The following is a 21,886-nucleotide window of genomic DNA, read 5'->3' as shown; positions in this document are numbered from 1 at the left end:
ACGAGTCATGATCAATATTCTAAAGATACTATGTTTTTGCCACTTACATTCCAGATTTTTTGTTTAGATGAAAAGGTGAAGATACGAATAGTGATCAGTCTCATAACTCCTATAAAGAATAAAACAAAATTAAGAGTAGGGCGAACATGGACCCTTGGACATACCAGAGGTAGGATCAGGTACTAAGAGGAGTAAGCATCCCCTGTCGACCGGTCACACCCACCGAGAGCCCTATATCTTGATCGGGTAAACGGAGTAATCCGTAGTCAAAATGAGAGTGCAAAGAATGACCTCAATTGGTATGAAATATGTCAAACAGCAATGTACCCAATGACAGGCTGTTTTGATAAAATCATTAATATCTTTAGATGTTATTGATATCTGCATATTGAGATAAAACACAGCTAATTTATGTGCATCACTAATATCACATGGGGATGGACTATTTGTAAGTATAACATCGACCACACTTGGTCCGCCAATTCTTGTCAAACAAATGAGTGTCTTTACTAGACTTGTAAGGTAAAAAATTAATGCAAACATTAATGAGAAGTGTGCATTTGGTATTGTCTAAAAGGTATTGATTTAAATCATAAAATGGTCACATTTAGGTGTCGTCTTAACTACAGTTACGAAAGATGGTAAAATTAGCTTTACTCATAAATTGCCGTTTATAAAGGTCTGCTATGAACAACTATTTGTTGTTATGAGGCTCAACACCTATGTAGACTATATGTTGAAATTCCAATACCTTTTGTAGGTCTCCTGCAAGAGGCGACCGAAAGTAGATCCGATCGTAAGTATGCAGCAATCTTTTCACCTTTAGTATTTCTGTCTGCTTTCCAAAGTGTATACATGTAATTATCCACATTGAAAATAACAGTCTACAGACAATTCATCTACATTGTATGTTTGCTCAAACGTTCTTTGATATGGTAAATTTTATATGAGAGATTATTCATATTGAAATATGTACATATGAAGCGATTTGGTTATTTCAATTTCACATCAATCAGCTGTTTGAAGGCGTTTTGGCCATGCCCTGTGTTCTGAACAAACTTACTACACGCCCCATCACCATCCGGGGAACTGGGGTTCGGAAGTCGCTGAGAATAGGCAATCATTCTTTTCATGTCAAACAGAAGATAGTGACATCTGATGTTTTAAGAGATATATATTGCGATATTGTTATGGTGCATTTACTATGTGTTCACAACTTACAGAACTTACATTGAATAGCTTGTTGGTTTGACTTGAATGGACTGCCACAGAGTGTACAGGGCTGCTTTAGTGGTCCGGGATTTAGTGTTATGTCATCACATAGCAGAATGCAGCGTAAAAGCTGTAGCTGGCCTCTTCGTTTACACTTTAATATCTACTTCTAGTTTGCCGGTTCATATAAAACTCACAGCTCTATTAACTGAGAGCAATTTGTTTTCCATAGAGTGGTGAACTTTCAGACTACTGGTCTTACTTGTTTTTAAGCAACTACTATAGTATAGAATTGTGAAATCCATAAAATGCTGCGAGCAGTTGTAGAGAATGTCCCACCATAGCTACCGAAAATGGTCAACATGGATGACCCACATACATGTAATATCCATGGTCCAACAATTCTACTAAGTGTTTTATCTTGTGGTAGAGCATGTGCAGGCCATAATACGTTTTATACAACCAGCTATACAAGATTTTATAAAAACATTGTAGCTTTAAAATAGCAAAACAAATATTTCTGACAGTACCATCTTTGTCTTTTAGAATACAGTTCGCATGTAAAACGTATACGGTAGCAATTTTGATGCACCAGATGCGGATTTCGACAAATAATGTCTCTTCAGTGATGCTCAAGCCGAAAGTTTGGAAATCCGAAATAACAATAAACTTGTAAGAGCGAAAAGGAAAAACAGGGTGCTAAATACTGGAGTCAAATTTGTCTACGGTTCAGAGCTATGCATGAGGGAGATAATCCGTAATTTTGAAATGAATTTCTAAATTTTACCACAGCAATTAAATATACTTCCGTATTTTCAAGCTAGTAACAAAGTACTTAGCTACTAGGCTGTAAAGACCATCGGGGACTAACAGTTCACCAGCAGAGGCCTCGACCCAGGGGTTGTAATGTAAAACTTATACGGTACCAATTTTGATGCGCATTTCGACAAATAATGTCTCTTCGTTGATGCTCGAGCCGAAAGTTTGGAAATCGATATGTTCCTTCCCCAAGTTATAATACATTGACACAGATCTTTTAATCAATTAAAATATTTACAAAAACATGTTTAGCATTGAATTCAAATTTTGTGCATCAATAGGTTTCAAGTCTTATAAATGAACACAATATCAAATCATGCTACAACACATTCATGATGTCATTTATCCGTAACGAAGCAAGATTCGAGCACATTGAAGCTTTCTGATGGAAAACATTGCATTTTTCCCTATCTGTAAAGAACTGGTTGCGGTAGCTCAATGGTAAAGCGTTTGCTTCGTAAACAGGAAGGTGTCATGACCGCGTTAAATCCTAAGACTGAAACAAGGGTGATTATTGCTCCCTCAGCAAACACTCGGCATTTGGAAGTGAGAATCACGGGACTTTTGGATCTGACCTTAGTCGTGACAGGTGTTGGCATGATATACACAATCCTCACTGCTGCGGCCGTAAGTCCTAAGCATAGGTCTAAATCTGTGGTACTTACAACTGATGACGTCCTAAAACGAGTGAAAATTCTCGACGGGACGTATAACAAACAAACAAACCACCCTATTTATAGAGAATACAACAAAACTGTTTTATATTCTATCTCCTTTGGTTTAGAGTAAACCGGACCTTCAATTGAAGTCATCTGTATCGGTACGATGACGGCCATATTGTCATCTGTATTGGTACGATGACGGCCGTATTGTTATCTGTATCGGTACGATGACGGCCGTATTGTCATCTGTATTGGTACGATGACGGCCTTATTGTCATCTGTATTGGTACGATGACGGCCGTATTGTCATCTGTATTGGTACGATGACGGCCGTATTGTCATCTGTATTGGTACGATGACGGCCGTATTGTCATCTGTATCGGTACGATGACGGCCAAATTGTCATCTGTATCGGTACGATGATAGTCTCGTTCAACCAGACACTCGGCTGTCTCCGTAAATCTCCGACGAGCAGAGAGTCTGGTAAAGACACGCGATAATAACTATTACCGCTAGGGAGCGTTAATTTAGTTTCCGTTGGATTCTCTCTGACATAAACAATCAATTCCGAAATTTGATGCTAATTAGTTGATCCTTCATTAGTGATACTAATGGGAAATTTATTACTACATGTACAATTAAAAAAAAATTACGCTCTTTGTCAGCTGGAAATTTTACTTTCACTTTTGCCTCCTAAAGTAATTTTGATAAAACGGTTTTACCATTTCCCGTCGGTAGAACAGCAAATAAATCCTTTCCTTTTACAAAAGTTTTTATAAACACTCTAATTGTAAATCCTTAAGCTTAAACGGTAAATTCAATCTATTACAAATTTCTTTGATAGTCGTTATTTTGAAGGTGTGTTGAATCAACCAATCAAATTAAATACCGAAATTTTGGTAAGTCTCGTTCTGACGTTACAAACGTCATCGCGTGTCTTTACCAGACTCTCTGCTCTTCGGATATTTACGGGAAAAGCAGAGCGTCTGGTTGCATGAGACTAGTACGATGACGGCCATATTGTCATCTGTATCGGTACGATGACGGCCATTTTGATTTGAATTTGAATCAGGGTCAACGAACTACAAAGATTCTGGGTATAGAATAGTAAAAAAAAACCCTCACTGATTGGTCTAATGAATGCACGAAATTCTATTAATATAGAGGGTGATGAGACAGGGCCTAAATTGACAAAATTGGAAATGAAGAACCATAGCTGCGACCATGTGAGTACCTTTAACGATAAAAGAAAGTACAGCGTTTAACTTGGTATTATCAAACTGGCGAAAATTAAAATTGAATATGTGTAAAAATCACAATAGGTTTGAAGCAAGCACGTTCTCCTTCCGCCGATTCTCAGTATAAGGGTACTAATCGATTTTCTCCCAAGATTAAAATTTGCATTAAGAAATGTTAGTGTTATTCATAACTGTTATATATTTCTGATCTGGCCTATAGTAAATGACGTTTTACTGCATTTGAAATGTACGTTACTGTCGCAACCCGAAGGATAAAACCTTTGAGGTCACATGGAAAATCCAATACGCTTCTGTTTGAACTAGAATTGATAAAAAGGGCAGAGGAGCTCCATGTCACGTACATGGATTTCTGTAATATGTACATGTGTTACATAAATTTCAGGGGCGTAACAACAGCAATGGTAGCACAAAAGCCTGAGCCTGCATACTATTTTCACACACAAATAATTCGTCTATGCGTAAAAAGATAAGTCATATATGCCTATCTCCGCACTTTCTGGTTATGATCACTTTGGTATGCATTTTCCATTCACTTTAACATTACATTAACAGTACTAAGTTGCATCTTTTCAGTTTCCGTCATTTTTAGAACAATCTCAAAAAGAGGCACATTTCAACCAAAAACCAAAGTCAACAAAAATTGTGCCACTAATCTGCACGAGCCATACGTTCAATTAGTGTTCAAGAAAAATCAAGACATTTTGTATCCTGGCTTTAATCTTATTTTTCATTTGAATTTTCCACTAAGTTAAAATCAGGGGACTAACCCCCCCCCCCCGTCTGAATCAATATCAAGATAAAACACCATTTTATGGCATCTTATGACATTTCAGAATGCTTCAATCTGTTTTTGGCAGGGTTTTTCGCCCCCTGAACCCCTCCCACGTCCCGACCTGGAACTACTGGGAACCTTAAGTGGTTCCCAGACCCCTTGCCTCTTGGTGCCTACATTTCCATCTATCATGTTATGCCCCTGAGTTTCGATACATTAGCATCACGTCACAACACTGTCACAACACGGACACGTATGTGTCACATAACTTTTGGTTTTTGGTTGAATCACAATCAAGCTAAGTCTGCATACCATACATGTATATTCACATTCACTGAATGAAAGTTGAAAATAACGAACAGTGATCAATCTCATAGCTCCCATAAGCAATACAAAATAGAGAGTTGGGCAGACACAAACTCTTCGATATACCAGAGATGGGATCAGGTGTTTAAGAAGAGTAAGCATCCCCTGTCGACCGGTCACACCCACCGTGAACCATATGTCATTAACGGGCAAACGGAGGTATTCCTAATCAAAATTAGTATTCCAAGAACGGCCTAACAATCGGTATGAAACAAGTGAGACAGCATTTGACCCAATGATAGGTTGTAATCGCAAACTAGATCGTTATAACGACTATAGAATTTGTGAAATGCTGATTTTAAACGAGATTGTTGAAATCTCTGTAACATCAATTTATCTGTCAGTAGCCTGCCTCAAGTTAAAAAAAATTATCATATGCAGAACGAACTCTTGCGTTTCGAATCAGTTGAGAGATATAGACACCATATGCAGGTGATAATGGAATATTTCTACATATGTATGGGAAGTTGACGATGGAGAAGCTGAAATCATCCCGTTTGTCATAAAGTTGAGTTGTTATTTGGTGTTAATATTTATTTTCAATGAAACATCTAATTATTAAACTGAAGTGTATGACTCAGTGGTGTCTTTTATTTCGAGTTTACAGGGATATATTTAATCGACATATGAATGAAAATTAGCATTGTGAATAGATTCCTCACGATAAATTAAAGACTAGACCTTTTTGACATCATATACAGTTGCTTCTTCAAAAAAAAATAAAAATCGAAAACGCAAATATTCCTATCTGGTGATCAGTCATCCAAAAAATTACTTTGATAGACACCACTCTGATTATCACTTACATATGGTGTTTGTATCTCTCCACTGATTCGACATACAAGAGTTTGTTATGTGTATGATCAGTTTATGAAATCGAGGCAGGCTATTGACAAACAAGTTGATGTTTCAGGATTTCAACAGTCTCGTTTAAAGACAGCATTTTGCAAATAGGTTCTCTGATCGTTATAATGATCTAGTTTGTCCATATAGCCTATCATTAGGCCAAATGCTGTTTGCCGTGTTTCATACCAATTGTTAGGAGTTCTTGGCACACTGATTTTGACTACGAATTACTCCGTTTACCTGATCAAGACATAGGGCTCAAGGCGGGTGTGACCGGTCGACAGGGAATGCTTACTTTTCCTAAGCACCTGACCCAACTTCTGTTATGTTCAGTGGCCCGTGCTTGCCCAACTATATTTTGTCGCTGTTCGTTATCTTCGCCTTTTATATTTGTTTCTTATTTGATCTTAAAATAATGGTCACGTTCATTTCAAGCCGTGAAATTGAAATAACTTTCTGTGATGTTCGCGTTTGTGAAATATTCACATGTAAAAAATTGTTGATATATGTGTTAGTGACATTTTGTTATATGAGAAAGACCGGTAATGTAGAACGAGATTTTTTTCTCCATAATTTAAAACAATATTTGTTCTATATAAGATCTGAAGAAGTTATCCATTCTTTGGCGAGTTTTTAATGAAAAATGATATGTTAGCCCCAAACCTCGTAAATTCCCCCATATTTATTGATATATAATCAAAGGGTTACATATGTTAACAAACTATTTCTTTGCAAATGTCAATGTCATCTATATCGGATCTGAAGAGTTTCTCCAGTTTTCGGCTATTATTTTTATAAATTTTAGGTTTTTGCCCTAAAACAGGTAAAGGTCTCCATACAAACAATCTTATTTATAGTAAAAGGGCTACATGTTTTCAGAAAATAATTGTTTTCAAAGGTCCATATTATCTATATAGGATCTGAATTTTCCATTTTTCAGCGATTTTTAAAGAAAAAATCCTGTTTTAGCCGCAAATCTCGTTAAAACCCCCACATATATATGTCAAACAACTTGATATATAATTAAAGGGTTACATACATTCACAAAATATTTGTTTGCAAATGTCAGTGCCATCTATTTCGGATCTGAAGAGTTTTTCCAGCTTTCGGTTTTTACATGTATTGTTATAATTTCATGTTTTTTGCCCTAAAACTTGTAAACGCCCCAACGCAGAAATGTCAAATAACCTGATTTATAATCAAGAGACTAAGCACTTTCAAAAAATACTTCTTTGCAAAATTCCCGAGGGGGATCCCCCATTACCTTTTACTAGTCCATGGTCTATAAATAGATGAACAAGATTTTCTTTAAATAAAGATATGCGCTTACTTTTTTACCAGTTCAAATGTGTTGGTTAATTTTTTGAAGATAAATTGTTACTATTTATAATTGTTTGGTTTGAAAGAGAGAAAGCATCGAAGCTAAGTGTGACGTCACAATGCACATTTTACGTCGGCTGGCGTTATATTCGCCGCATTAAATGAATAGGCAAATCATATATCATTAATAGTATTATTATAGATTTATATAGTGCGTTATCTAATTAAGACAATTACCCTAAATCCCTTTACAAGTATACCAATAAAAACAAACCAAAACAAAGAACAATAAATACATAAAAAAATGCATTAAACAATGTTAAACCTGAGGGGTTATTCTATAATCATATACTCAGGTCTTCCAACAGTCTGTTGGAATTCCCATGGACACGAATTGTGCTCCTTTGTTAGCTGACCTGTTTTTATATTCATATGAAGCAGAAGTTATTCAAAAACTTCTACGTGAGAAGAAAAAATCTCTCGCTGTGACCTTCAGTTCGACTTTTAGATATATCGATGACGTTTTGTCTATTAACAATGATAGCTTTCATTCATATGTCGATTTGATATATCCCTGTGAGCTCGAAATAAAGGACACCACAGAGTCGTCCACTTCTGCTTCATACTTAGATATTTTATTGAAAGTAGACATTAACGGCAAACTGACAACTCAACTGTATGACAAACGGGATGATTTCAGCTTCTCCATCTTCAACTTCCCACAAATATGTAGCAATATTCCATTATCACCTGCATATGGTGTTTATAGATCTCAACTGATTCGATATGCAAGCGCTTGTTCTGGGTATAGTCAGTTTTTAAATCGAGGTAAGCTACTGACAAACAAGTTGATGGTACAGGGATTTCAACAGTCTCGATTGAAGTCAGCATTTCGCAAATTCTATGGTCGTTATAACGATCTAGTTCGTCAATACAACCTCGCATTGGGTCAAATGCTGTCTGACGTGTTTCATACCGATTGTAAAGCCGTTCTTGTCACACTGATTTTGACTGCGGATAACTCCGTTTACCTGATCAGGATATGGGGCTCACGGCGGGTGTGACCGGTCAACAGGGGATGCTTACTCCTCCTAGGCACTTGATCCCACCTCTGGTGTGTCCAGGGGTCCGTGTTTGCCCAACCATCTATTTTGTATTGCTTGTAGGAGTTATGAGATTGATCACTGTTCGTTATCTTCACCTTGCGTACTGTAATTATCTTCATATATCCCCCATTCCTGTTTGGACTTTACTGGACGTTTGGGGCAAGGGGAACTTGATAAATAATATATATTTCCAAGTGAAAGGATATTTCTATTTCTTAACAGAATTAAGATTATCACTTGGGACACGTCAATGACCATTTCATGCTTCACTCGGTCCAACGGTCACACCGTATATCCATGTGCACATATTAGCAAACAAAGCTCGCTCCAATGATTTCACATATTCTTCTAAACTTCGGACAATGTCGCGAACCCCCCCTCCCGATTCCTCGTCCCTGTATTATCTATCAAAGTATGTAAATCCATGGTCAAATGGAACTATAATAATGAAAAATGAAATTGACGATTTTCATAATACAAATAGAAAATATGCATTTACAAATTACAAAGTATTTGATATCAATGGAAATTATCTCTTTTTCTCTTTTATAGGGTAACATTACAAAAAAGACAGCTGTATACATATGTTGTATTGAATCACATCATTACAATGGGACGTACGTGGAGATGGAATTCTGGCCTTATGAAGGGACTAAATCAAAAATTGTTAAAGTATGTTGGAGTTTTTTATATCATGTTTGTAGGGGGGTCGGGTTGTTTTTCTTTGCATAAGTATTATTTGACAGTGTTAATCAGTGAAGCCCACTGAAATGTATTAATCATATAGTATCAATTCCTAGGTTTCCAACAGAGGGGTGTTGTTAAAATTTTCAAAGCACAGATATCATACATTGTAATAAGTTTAGGGAGGTATACTGGAGTCACCCTGTTTCTTTATCTGTCCGTAGATATAATTCGTCCTGACTACACCGGCGTTCAGATCTGATTTCTGTATATCTTATATAAACAATGAAGTTGTGCACATGAGACCTTGATTGATATCGTTTGATATGCAAGGAATTTATGGGACATTTTCCCCATTTTGATGGGGGTGTTTGTCATTGGGCATTGTCTGCTTAAAACCATCAAACAGATTTGATTCAAACTTTGTGTATGTATGTAATGAAGGTGTACACTTGTCATTTTTATTGAAAATATTTAACATTCAAGGAAGTTCATTCTAAAGGTGTTTTCAACTTTATGGACTAAGTAATAAATATTAAGCATATCTTAAATATTCTGAGTAACGCTCTACGGCAGAATACTTAAATGGTTCATAACTACAACGGTGTCTGCATACAAATGAAATAACGCGAGTCAGAGTAACTCATTGCATATATCTATATTTTCAAAAAAAAACCTTTAATGGGTGCATTTTCAATTTTATATTTTGAATTTCCCGCCTAATTCCTTGGGTAAGTAGCGATTAACGAAACAGTCATAAAACAGCATATGTTATGTCATATCTGAAAAAAATGCGCGATGCCGAAAAATTAAAAAATCCAACACGGGCCTCCGTGGCCGAGTGGTTAAAGCATCACGCTCAAATTCACACGGCCTCTCACCTCTGGTCGGCGCGGGTTCGAATTCCGCTTGCGCCGGTAAGTGATAAAGTTTCCCAGTTTACTTTCGGAAGGTCGGTGGTCTCTTCCCAGGTACATTGTATCTGGGCTCTCTCTTCCACCAATAAAAACTGGGCGCCACCAGAGAACTTAAAAATTCTTTAGTGTGGCGGTAAACAGCAATACAATCAATCAACCAGTTCTTGAGTTGATTTGCAAATAAATATCAAATGCATCAAATTATTGACAAAGCTGTACAATCGGAACTTTAAACAGTTTATAGGTTTTCAATTTATTTAATTGTAAAGAACGTAGGTATAATCACTATAGGTCCCAGTCGGCCATATTGTTACTTCGAGAAGTGAAAGTACAACCACTGCATTGGTAAATAATCCCACATTTGGATTAATTTCTTGTGTTTGGTAACATTAACTAAATTAGAGGTAAGATCAACCTCTCTAGGTACATTTGTGTTGTCTGAGACGGATGTTGGCAACAACGCTTTCATTTCATTCTGTACACGTGCTGCCGTGCACAGGAACCGGTAATTTTTATTTGTAATAATGCATGTAATAGTAGGGGGTCTATATCACACCGCCCTCTATTAAGGGGTAATGATAATTTTCTTAGGAGGTGCATGCGTATCGAATCAGTTGAGAGATATAGACACCATATGCAGGTGACAATGGAATATTGCTACATAAATATGGGACGTTGACGATGGAGAAGCTAAAATCATCCTGTTTGTCATACAGTTGAGTTGTCAGTTTGCCGTTAATGTCTACTTTCAATAAAATATCTAAGTATGAAGCAGAAGTGGACGACTCTGTGTTGTCTTTTATTTCGAGCTCACAGGGATATATCAAATCGACATATGAATGGAAGTTATGATTGTTAATCGACAAAACATCGTCGATATATCTAAATGTCGAATTAAAGGCCGCAACAAGAGATCTTTTCTTCTCGCGTATAAGTTTTTGAATAAATTCTGCTTCATATGAATATATAAAAACAGGTCAGCTAACAAAGGAGCACAATTCGTGCCCATGGGAATTCCAACAGACTGTTGGACGACCTGATCACCAAAGACCACGAAGATATTATCAATGAGGAACTCTAGCATATTTTTTATTTCAACATCAGAGTACATGGGAATTGTACGGAATTTCAGGATGACCTTGGTAGTAATGTAGATTGATTCTTTAGAAATGTATTAGAATGCAGAGTAGAATTTTATACCATTTGGTTTATTGTTTTTACATAGGCTAACTTGGGTACCCTATACATGTATATAAAGTTATATACCTTTACCCTTTATAAGTAAATTCGCACACTAACGATATAATTTCCTGGGATATGAACGAAAGAATTAATTACATGCACAATTTAAATGTCAGTTGAATGTTAACTACTCTTTTACAACAGGGCCCTTACGTACAAAATATGGCTATGCAGTGTCTTTGTAATGTAGCAACAACGGATTTAGATAAATAATGGTTTCCTTCTTTGAAAATATATTGTGCTTTTAATTTGAGACAGAAAAAAAGTTTCTTGAATTTGTAGGTAAAGGATGAAATGATTAAATTATATGATGAGAGAGTGGGAGATTTATAGCCAATTTAACGTCTGAAAGACTGGTTCAGATGGTTTGGTATTTAAATCAAAGTTTATATCTTGTAGCTATATGCTTGCTCGAAGTTACACTCGTGCATCTACACTAAGCATCTGAAGATTAAGTTTACTAAGAAACAACCTTCATGCAAATTTATGCTTTACACAATTAAAAGTGAGTATGATTTTCACATTATTTTCTCCCTGAAAGGTATAGAGAAGGGGTCCCTCATGTAAAAAGAGTGTTTTACATATATACAAATATATATATATATATATATATATATATATATATATATATATATCGTGTGGGATTGTAAACTGTAAGGATATCCTTTATGTAAACTGGAGATAGGTTGTTGAGAGATTTGAAAGAATGAAGAAGGATCTAAAATTGAATTCTGTATTCAACTGGGAGGAAGTGCAGATCTATTAGAACAGGAGTTATATGGTCGGATTGTTTTGAGCGTGTTATTAATCTTGCAGCTGTGTTTTGTACCCTCTGAAGTTTGCTGGTGTGTTGAGAATGAACACCATAACGCAATGCATTTTCGTAATCTAATCTGGATGTAACTAACGAGTTTACAAGAGTTTTACCATCTTCACAAGTCAAGCGTTATTGATTCGTTACCTCGCACTAACCCTTGACATCAATGGTTATAAAAAACCTGGGCTCGTTCTGATTGTTTCCACAAAAGAGTGGGGACCATTGGGAATACAGTTCTATCGACAACAACGCGAAGCGATTCCAATAAAAACACGAGTATTGATACCTACAGTTATGGCTATTTCAATCGTTTAAGGAATGTTGTCTCAAGCAAAAAGGTTTCCAAACTTGATCTACAGTCAATAAACGGGATTAGTGGTGTAAATATTACAATTGCGCGTGTTTATCAATACAGCAGTATGAAATCACGTCATTTGTATCCATGTATGCCATAACAGGATGCAGTGATTTTATTGGTTGTTTTATTTATAGTGGATTGTGTAATGGTCTAATGAGCCCAACTTTTATATAGCGACTGATGTCAAGGGTTAGTGCGAGGTAAAGGATAAATAATCCTTGACTTGTGAAGATGGATTTATACGTGCTTCGTTAGATAGACGGATACAGCTAATTCTGCGAATGTTCACATATGCTGAGCGGGAAATAGAGAGGCAGTGTTTTTCCATGGTAAGGGATTTGTCAAAAAATACGCCTAAATTTTTACGAAAGTCGAATAACTTACAACACAGTCACCAAATTCAAGATCCAAACCTCTCATAGCTACAAGTCTGTGTCCAAACCTCTCATAGCTACAAGTCTGTGTCCAAACCTCTCATAGCTACAAGTCTGTGTCCAAACCTCTCATAGCTACAAGTCTGTGTCAAAACCTCTCATAGCTACAAGTCTGTGTCCAAACCTCTCATAGCTACAAGTCTGTGTTTTGGTGCGAATACTACAAGTTCAGTTTTATCTTCATTGAGTTTGAGGAGGTTGATAATCATCCACATACGTATGTCCGATGAACAACTTGAAAATATTTGAGACATATCAGTCCAATTGTCACCAGGTTCAACGATAATATAGATATGGGTGTCATCGGCGTATATATGATACGTAATATCATCTGCTTACTTCATACATACATACATGTAAGACTGACAATGTTCTGAACTGAAATTTACACTCATGATTTTCATTCAGGAGTAATATACATGTGATGAAAACAGCGGGGATGTCATGAGATTAATCAATAGGTAGCGAGAAACCAATGGCAGCGTTTCTTACAGTAAAGAAGTGGGGTTAAAGTCATTTCGCCTTTTGTCAGCAACAATCCGAAATCACTGATGCGATCGATCTCTTAACCAATTATAATCTAGGTCACCATTTACTTACTTAATCCTCTTCGTGCATGTCTGCACATAAGGCTGAAATCAGCTCCCGCCAGTTGTTTGTCCATTGCCTTCTTTTCTGCTTCTTTCCAGGTTAGTTCCATCTCTTTCAACTCTCTATCTATCATTCTTCGGTAGGTTTCTTTTGGTCTTTCCCTCTTTCTTTTCCCTTCAGGAGTCCATCTGAGAGCGACATTTGCTGGGCATACTTAAGGTCACCATTTGGCAGGCGGTAAATATGTAACGTCGAGAAAGTCACGCCCTACTAAAAGTCCAAGGCAAACAGACTTGTACTAAGTGATTTACCTAAACTGTCTAAAGTGAAGGCGATACTGAATTGATAATAATGTTACATTGTATAAGCTACCAAGACTTGAGCTTTCTACGAAAAAAAATCCAGAATACATGTATTAGAAGAATTCAATACGTAGTATGTCCATGGCATCTGGCTAGAATTCTTCACTGTTGTCAGGGATAATTGGATGGTTGTAATGCGTGTATAGGTTTCTGGTAAAGTCTTCATTTATGAACACGAGATTGAGTTTGTGTTGAGTCATGACACAGTTACAACATGTACAATGACTTCTTTGGTAAGCTTAACTCTGTATTTAATTTTGTGCATATCATGGTGGTAATTTGGATCTTTGCAAACAAGATTAAAAATATTGATTTAACATGTAAATGTTTGGTAGCATAGTTCCAGGTTTATCTAGGTTTTATGAATTGGTTATCAATTATTAGATTCTCATTTTAGACAGAGATACACATAGTTGACTTTGGTGTTCAAGCTGTATGACTCATTTGTGTGCGCTACATTTTATAACGTGTCTTATAATATTATAGATAATTCATTGATAATGGCTGATCGTCTTGCAGTTCTGGGATTTTACCGTAAGTAAAATGCTAGTGTTGCATTAATAGCTACCAATTTGAAAGTACTACTGTATCTTATATTCAAGCGTTACATTTAGTCAATATACAACTTTACAGATAGACAAGAACCTAAGGTTAGCAAATGGGAGTTTCTGAATAACTACACAATTGAAGAGATTAAGAACGTCCTGAGACCAGCCCTGCAGAAAGCCAAAGCATCGGGAAAAGTGTCACTTCGGAATTTGTCTTCAAATATTAGGACGAAGGAAAGTGTCGCCGACTATCGGCCCTCCTCACAAGGAATTGGAATTCTGGGAGGTTTTCTCTTAGGAATGGTGTTCTTGGTTATATTCGTCTCCGATATCTTCATAATAAAAGCTCATTTAAAAATGATGTACCGAAATGTATCCAGATACTTTAGACAACTGAAGAAAATGAATAAACAAGTTCATGTTGGTGATTAACATAAATATGCTACCGACTTTTGTCGTGTAAAATTTATCAATGTTATTGAAAAAGCACGCGAGTCACATGACTGAGCAAGTGAACCGTCGTGTCTCAACTGAGCTCCGTCTTTTTGACAGTTTTTGTCCTATTAACTATCACTCAAAGGTGTTTATAGGTGCATTTGTATTATTGTGCCTTATTCTTTGTATATATGTTTGTTTTTGCGTTATGCAAACTTTGGATTTCGGAGATTTAACTTTTTACTCTCGGTGAGTACATGTTCACTACTAGTTCGCTGTGTTTACTTGTGCTGTGTTGACTAGTGTATGAGAGAAAACAGATTTATATTATTTCGTTCGATATGGAAAGTGTATCAAACCTTTTTGTTAATAACAAAGACATCCAAACAAAATCGAACACGAGAATCTCTGAATTTGAGATGATGTATTAGCAGTTGTCGGTGACAAAATTCTCTGTGTTCAGCTTGGCCGGAGTTTATGGCAGTTCTACCTAGCTGATGATTACAGCAGGCAACAACTTATTATACATGGTATCGAACTACACGATCAAAACTTTAGTGTGCATGAAAGAAACCCATTTCTGCTTAGGCCACGTAGAAGAGCAAACGAGCTTTTAAAAGTAACTGTGTCTGACGTGCCTCCCTCAGTGGGTAGCAGTGAAATAGAAAACTTGTTGAGAAAGCTAGGTGTCAATCCCAAGAGTAAAGTTGAATTTGAGAAGATCCGTAACCCTCACACACGTGAGATGACATCAGTTCTCAATGGAAACAGAATAGTATACATAGAACCGCTACCTGAAAATACATTCCTTCTTCGCAAAAGCTATTGCTTGGGTCGCCTGTGTACTATATATTACTACAGACAACCCAAGACTACACCACAAAAGAAATGTCGAATTTGCTGGAGTAACCAACATTTCACGCATGAGTGCAAAGAGGGGCCTAAGTGTAAGGTCTGTCTTCAAGCTGGACACAAGCCAGGGGATGAGGCTTTCCCAAAATATCACAAACAACTCCTTCCTCCATCATATACGCTTAATGATCAAAATATAATTTTCTAGCTGGAAACTTTAACACTATAATAGATAAAGAAGATAGACACTGGACACAACAAAACATTAATGATAAAAGTTCTAAACATTTAACAGATCTACTGACATACTTAAATTTAATCGACATCTGGAGAATATGTAAACAAAATAATCCAGGCTTCATCTGGTGTGATGGGCGAGATATCCCCAGGAGCCATATTGACTTTGTTTTTATATCAAATCACTTTGAACTAGAAATAGCTAACATTCTTGCAAAAAAAGCACCTAAAGTTAAAAACAGTAGACTTTCAGATCATTTGGCAATAAGATTCGATTTTATACTTATAGGAGAAAAGAAAAGTAAAGGGTATTGGAAATTAGATACATCCCCCCTTGACTGGTGCTAATTATGTAACACAACTTAAAGAATTGATACGTGAAAATGAAGAAATAAATAACATTTTAGATGACCAAATGAAGTGGGGGGAAATTAAAACAATAGTTAAAACGTTTTCAATGTAATTTTCGCAAAATAAAAGTCTTGAAACAAAACAACGTATTCTGTTGATAGAAAGAGAAATTGAAAATTTTGAATCAAAAGATTCAAACCTAATCGATATGAAAAGATAAAAAAAGGTTAAGAAATTATAAAAAAAAACAAAAAACAATTTACATATGGAAAAACAGAAAATTTACTCTCTTTGGAGAATGTACTATCATAAATACATTAAATTAGCATTTACTCAATTATATTATAGTGCCACGATTCTAAATTACCCAATCTGAAGAAACTTTGAGGAATATTCAAAAATTGATTTTTAATTTTCAATTTCTATGGGGGAAACGCTATAGAATTAAAAGAAATACCGTAATTGGGAGTAGGAATTGTCGATGTGGAAAGTAAATTCAAATCGTTAAAAGCTATGTGGATAAAGTGCTTATCCAAAAATAAATCTGCAATAAGATCCTTTTTCGAATCATGTATAAGTAAAACAAAATCAATAGATTTAATCTATCTCTTGAAAACTAGCAATACATATATATCCGATCTTAAAAATGCTTTTCAAAAACTACCAAAGTTTTACTGTGAAGTTTTGTGTGCGTTTAATGAAATAATATATGTATCAGCTGACAAGGCTCTATCACAACCTATCTGGCTAAATGAAAATTTCCAAATTAAACAAACATTCATTATTTTACACTCATTGGACAAAAGGTGGGATTCTGTACGTAAAGGATATACTTGACCAAGAGGGAAATTTTCATGAAATAGAATATTTCTCTGATGTAATACAAAACAAATCTAACTGGCTTTGTGAGTATACTCTACTTAAACGAACTTTAAAACAAGTAGAAGAGAAGCAGACACAAATAAAAACAACTTTATCAATATAACGAATTATGACAAATTCTTATTGAGCAACAATAAAAAAGTATCTTTAGATCAATTTAGTTGTAAAATGTTACATAAGATTTCATTTCTAAAAAATTCATTAAACCCTATTTTGAGAAAAATTTGACAAAACTTTTTAATGACTTCAAAGAACACAGAAAATTAATCTATACATCAAAAATGATAAAATGCAGAGAAAACAACTTGCTGAATTCAATTTCAAACTTTTACATAATTTATTGAACAATCGGTGAGCATCTGGAATAAAAACGTAACTGTAAATTGACGAAAGATATAAAATACTTAATATTTGATTGTAAAAATGTTAAACAAATATGGGAAGTCGCGCGAAACATATGCCATTTAAACATTCAGTGGAAACATATTGTTATTGGGGATTTTTTCCGTCGAAAACCGAAACACACAGCTTCTCAATCCTTTGTTATTTACATGTAATATTGCTTCCCATGTATACAAGATAAAAATAAAATTAAGATATGAACAGAGACCAGAAACAAATATGGGGATTAAAATGTACGTAAAAAAAACAATCTTTTATATTACTACGAAATTTATAAGAAATTAGACTAAATGTGAAAATGTTTTATGAATTGTCAATGTGCTTATAAATGTTTTTCTTTCAACTACAAGTAGAAGACCTGTCCTCCTGTAGTACTGCCATGGGGGTTGTGAATAGACTGTATTCTACGTGAGGCGTTACCCCCTATTAATGACAATAATCAGAAATATACGTGTATATCTATTTTTTAATCTTTATACATGTATATGTTTTGCCTATCGATATTATAATGTATATGTTTTGCCTATCGATATTATGATGTATATGTTTTGCCTATCGATATTATGATGTGTATGTTTTGCCTATCGATATTATGACGTATATGTTTTGCCTATCGATATTATAATGTATATGTTTTGCCTATCGATATTATGATGTATATGTTTTGCCTATCGATATTATAATGAATATGTCAATCAATATATAACCTTTTCTTTGAAAACAACAACAAAAACAACAAACTTGAAGACTGGTAATCTATAATATACATGATAGTTCAAATTTTCTTATGAATATATGTATCAAATGATACGTCAGAACAATCAATTTGCTATCATTGTACGTACATGTACATGTATATTCCTTCATATTGTTGTTGTTGTGTGATAATAAAATATTGTCAAATTAAAAAAAAACTCAGAGTACGTTGGTTGTTTCATAATATCTATCTACGCATTTTTATACGTCCATCTTTTGACAAGTACTGTGGTGTGGCATTTCCCGTCCGTCTGTCTGTCAGCGATTTTATGTCCAGTCACATCACTCACACTGTGAGGTCTAGGACTATCAAATCTGGTCAGCTGATGTATCTTGCGGAAAAGGTGTATCGTGCGTCAGAACTAGGTCACTGTGGCCTCCCTCTGGAAATGTATGTCTACACACTCAAACCATGTCTAGATCATATACACACTCAAACCATGTCTAGATCATATACACACTCAAACCATGTCTAGATCATATACACACTCAAACCATGTCTAGATCATCTACACACTCAAACCATGTCTAGATCATATACACACTCAAACCATGTCTAGATCATATACACACTCAAACCATGTCTAGATCATATACACACTCAAACCATGTCTAGATCATATACACACTCAAACCATGTCTAGATCATATACACACTCAAACCATGTCTAGATCATATACACACTCAAACCATGTCTAGATCATCTACACACTCAAACCATGTCTAGATCATATACACACTCAAACCATGTCTAGATAATCTACACACTCAAACCATGTCTAGATCATCTACACACTCAAACCATGTCTAGATCATATACACACTCAAACCATGTCTAGATCATATACACACTCAAACCATGTCTAGATCATATACACACTCAAACCATGTCTAGATCATATTTTCCACACTGTGGCGTCTAGGATCATCAACTTTAGTCAGGTGGTGTCTCTTGAAGGGAGGTGGTGCCGTGACCAAAAGTAGGTCACTGTGGCCGTATTTTGGAAATTTATGGCTACATATTAAAGTCATGTCTGGATCATATGTTGAACTGTGTCGGGCCTAGAACCATCAAACATTTTGGTGTATTTTGGGGGAAGGCGTGTCATGACCCAATAGCACGTCACAGAAGCGCCATGCCTGGATTGTATTGCTATATATAGATAGTCAAAATGTGTCTGAATCATATCTTGTACAATATAAGGTCTACTAACTCCATTAGATTTGCGCTGATGATGGACCTTGAGGTTTGCAAACATAGAAATGCATCAAGTACATGTACATGTTGTTCCGGATCAGCGTATCAAGTACTCCAGCGGTGCTCTTTGTTAATCATTGTAGACGGATGTACATAAATTAGGGTAAATTTACACCAAAAAGTTTTGATTAAGATGGTTTTGAGACGGATCAAAACTCCAAGTAGAGATTTTTTCTTGACTGGAAACGAAAAGAAATGTTTAACATAAGGCATGCGCAGTACGAGGATTTCCACTAGTTTATAACACTTCATGCCTTAAAGTTTATCAATGTTAATAACCATATTGTTTACTTTTGATCAAGCTTTTGCGTGTGCAGATAATTAAATAGTCCTATCAACTGCTTCTATGTTTGTACGTATTTGTTAAAAAAATAAGTTATATGTGAGTAGTTTATGTACGACATGACAAAGACGCATCAATTCTAGATGATTTAGAAAGAATAGTCGAAAATTTAAGAGCTTAACGAAAGGAAAGTTAAGTATGTAAAATAAAAGAATGACATCAATTTGTGTGTGATTTCTTTTTTGATATGATATATTCAGCATGTTTACAATAATGTCTAGGTTTCCCTATTTGATCAAAATGTTAACAATTTTTCCCAATTCGATAGCCACAGGACCAATTTGAAAAATGTTGAAAAATGACACTCTCAGTACATACATGTAGTGCGTCCAGTAGTGACACTCTCAGTATATAGTGCGTCCAGTAGTGACACTCTCAGTATATAATGCGTCCAGTAGTGACACTCTCAGTATATAGTGCGTGTAGTAGTGACACTCAGTATATAGTGCATACAGTAGTGACACTCAGTATATAGTGCGTCCAGTAGTGACACTCAGTACATAATGCATCCAGTAGTGACACTCAGTATATAGCGCGTGTAGTAGTGACACACTCAGTATATAGTGCGTCCAGTAGTGACACTCAGTATATAATGCGTCCAGTAGTGACACTCAGTACATAGTGCGTCCAGTAGTGACACTCAGTATATAATGCATCCAGTAGTGACACTCAGTATATAGTGCGTCCAGTAGTGACACTCTCAGTATATAATGCGTCCAGTAGTGACACTCTCAGTATATAGTGCGTCTAGTAGTGACACTCAGTATATAGTGAATCCAGTAGTGACACTCAGTATATAATGCGTCCAGTAGTGACACTCTCAGTACATAGTGCGTCTAGTAGTGACACTCAGTATATAGTGAATCCAGTAGTGACACTCAGTATATAATGCGTCCAGTAGTGACACTCAGTATATAGTGAATCCAGTAGTGACACTCAGTATATAGTGAATCTAGTAGTGACACTCTCAGTATATAGTGCGTCTAGTAGTGACACTCTCAGTACATAGTGCGTCCAATAGTGACACTCAGTATATAGTGCGTCTAGTAGTGACACTCAGTGCATAGTGCGTCTAGTAGTGACACTCTCAGTACATAGTACGTGTAGTAGTAACACTCTCAGTATATAGTGCGTGTAGTAGTGACACTCTCAGTATATAGTGCGTCCAGTAGTGACACTCTCAGTATATAATGCATCCAGTAGTGACACTCAGTATATAGTGTATCCAGTAGTGACACTCTCAGTACATAGTGCGTGTAGTAGTGACACTCTCAGTATATAGTGCGTCTAGTAGTGACACTCTCAGTAGATAATGCGTCCAGTAGTGACACTCTCAGTATATAGTGCGTGTAGTAGTGACACTCTCAGTACATAGTGCGTCCAGTAGTGACACTCTCAGTATATAGTGCGTCCAATAGTGACACTCTCAGTATATAATGCATCCAGTAGTGACACTCTCAGTATATAGTGCGTCCAGTAGTGACACTCTCAGTACATAGTGTATCCAGTAGTGACACTCTCAGTACATAGTGCGTGTAGTAGTGACACTCTCAGTATATAGTGCGTCCAGTAGTGACACTCTCAGTACATAATGCGTCCAGTAGTGACACTCTCAGTATATAGTGCGTGTAGTAGTGACACTCTCAGTACATAGTGCGTCCAGTAGTGACACTCTCAGTATATAGTGCGTCCAATAGTGACACTCTCAGTACATAGTGTGTCCAGTAGTGAGAAAAAAACCTTAAGCATTTTATTAAATGGATTCTCCTGGAGAAAAACTATGTCTTTTTTGTCATATAAATCCTGGTAAGAGTTCTCCTGGAGAAAAAGTTTGTCATTATATAGTAATCAAAATTTTGATACGAGTTTATCTCATTAAGAATTGTACCATTTTAGGTATTGGAATCTGGGTACAATTTCTCCTAGAAAAAAATCGAGAATTTCATACATTATACATAATTTACTATGAACATCCCTTTCAATTGAATAAAAAAAAAGTAAATACAATGATCATACTTGTTTGTTGTTTTGTTTTTTCATTTGAAATACTGTTT

At 35.9% G+C, this 21,886-nt stretch overlaps 1 protein-coding gene across 1 annotated transcript in view; it reads left to right on the top strand.

Moving 5' to 3' along the window:
* The window catches only part of LOC125658526 (uncharacterized), a 36,371-nt gene extending 22,165 nt beyond the window's left edge, over positions 1-14,206 (top strand). Inside the window, exons 8-12 of the mRNA XM_048889804.2 lie at positions 761-796; positions 3,858-3,919; positions 8,915-9,034; positions 13,914-14,000; positions 14,165-14,206. Coding sequence (XP_048745761.2) covers positions 761-796; positions 3,858-3,919; positions 8,915-9,034; positions 13,914-14,000; positions 14,165-14,206 — 347 coding nt within the window. The remainder of the gene's footprint in view (positions 1-760; positions 797-3,857; positions 3,920-8,914; positions 9,035-13,913; positions 14,001-14,164) is intronic.
* The last annotated feature ends 7,680 nt before the right edge of the window (positions 14,207-21,886 follow it).

This window comes from Ostrea edulis, chromosome 9 (genome assembly GCF_947568905.1).
Source record: "Ostrea edulis chromosome 9, xbOstEdul1.1, whole genome shotgun sequence".
NCBI lineage: Eukaryota > Metazoa > Mollusca > Bivalvia > Ostreida > Ostreidae > Ostrea > Ostrea edulis.
The sequence above is the reverse complement of the archived record's forward strand: the minus strand, read 5'-3'. Positions and strand labels throughout refer to the sequence as shown.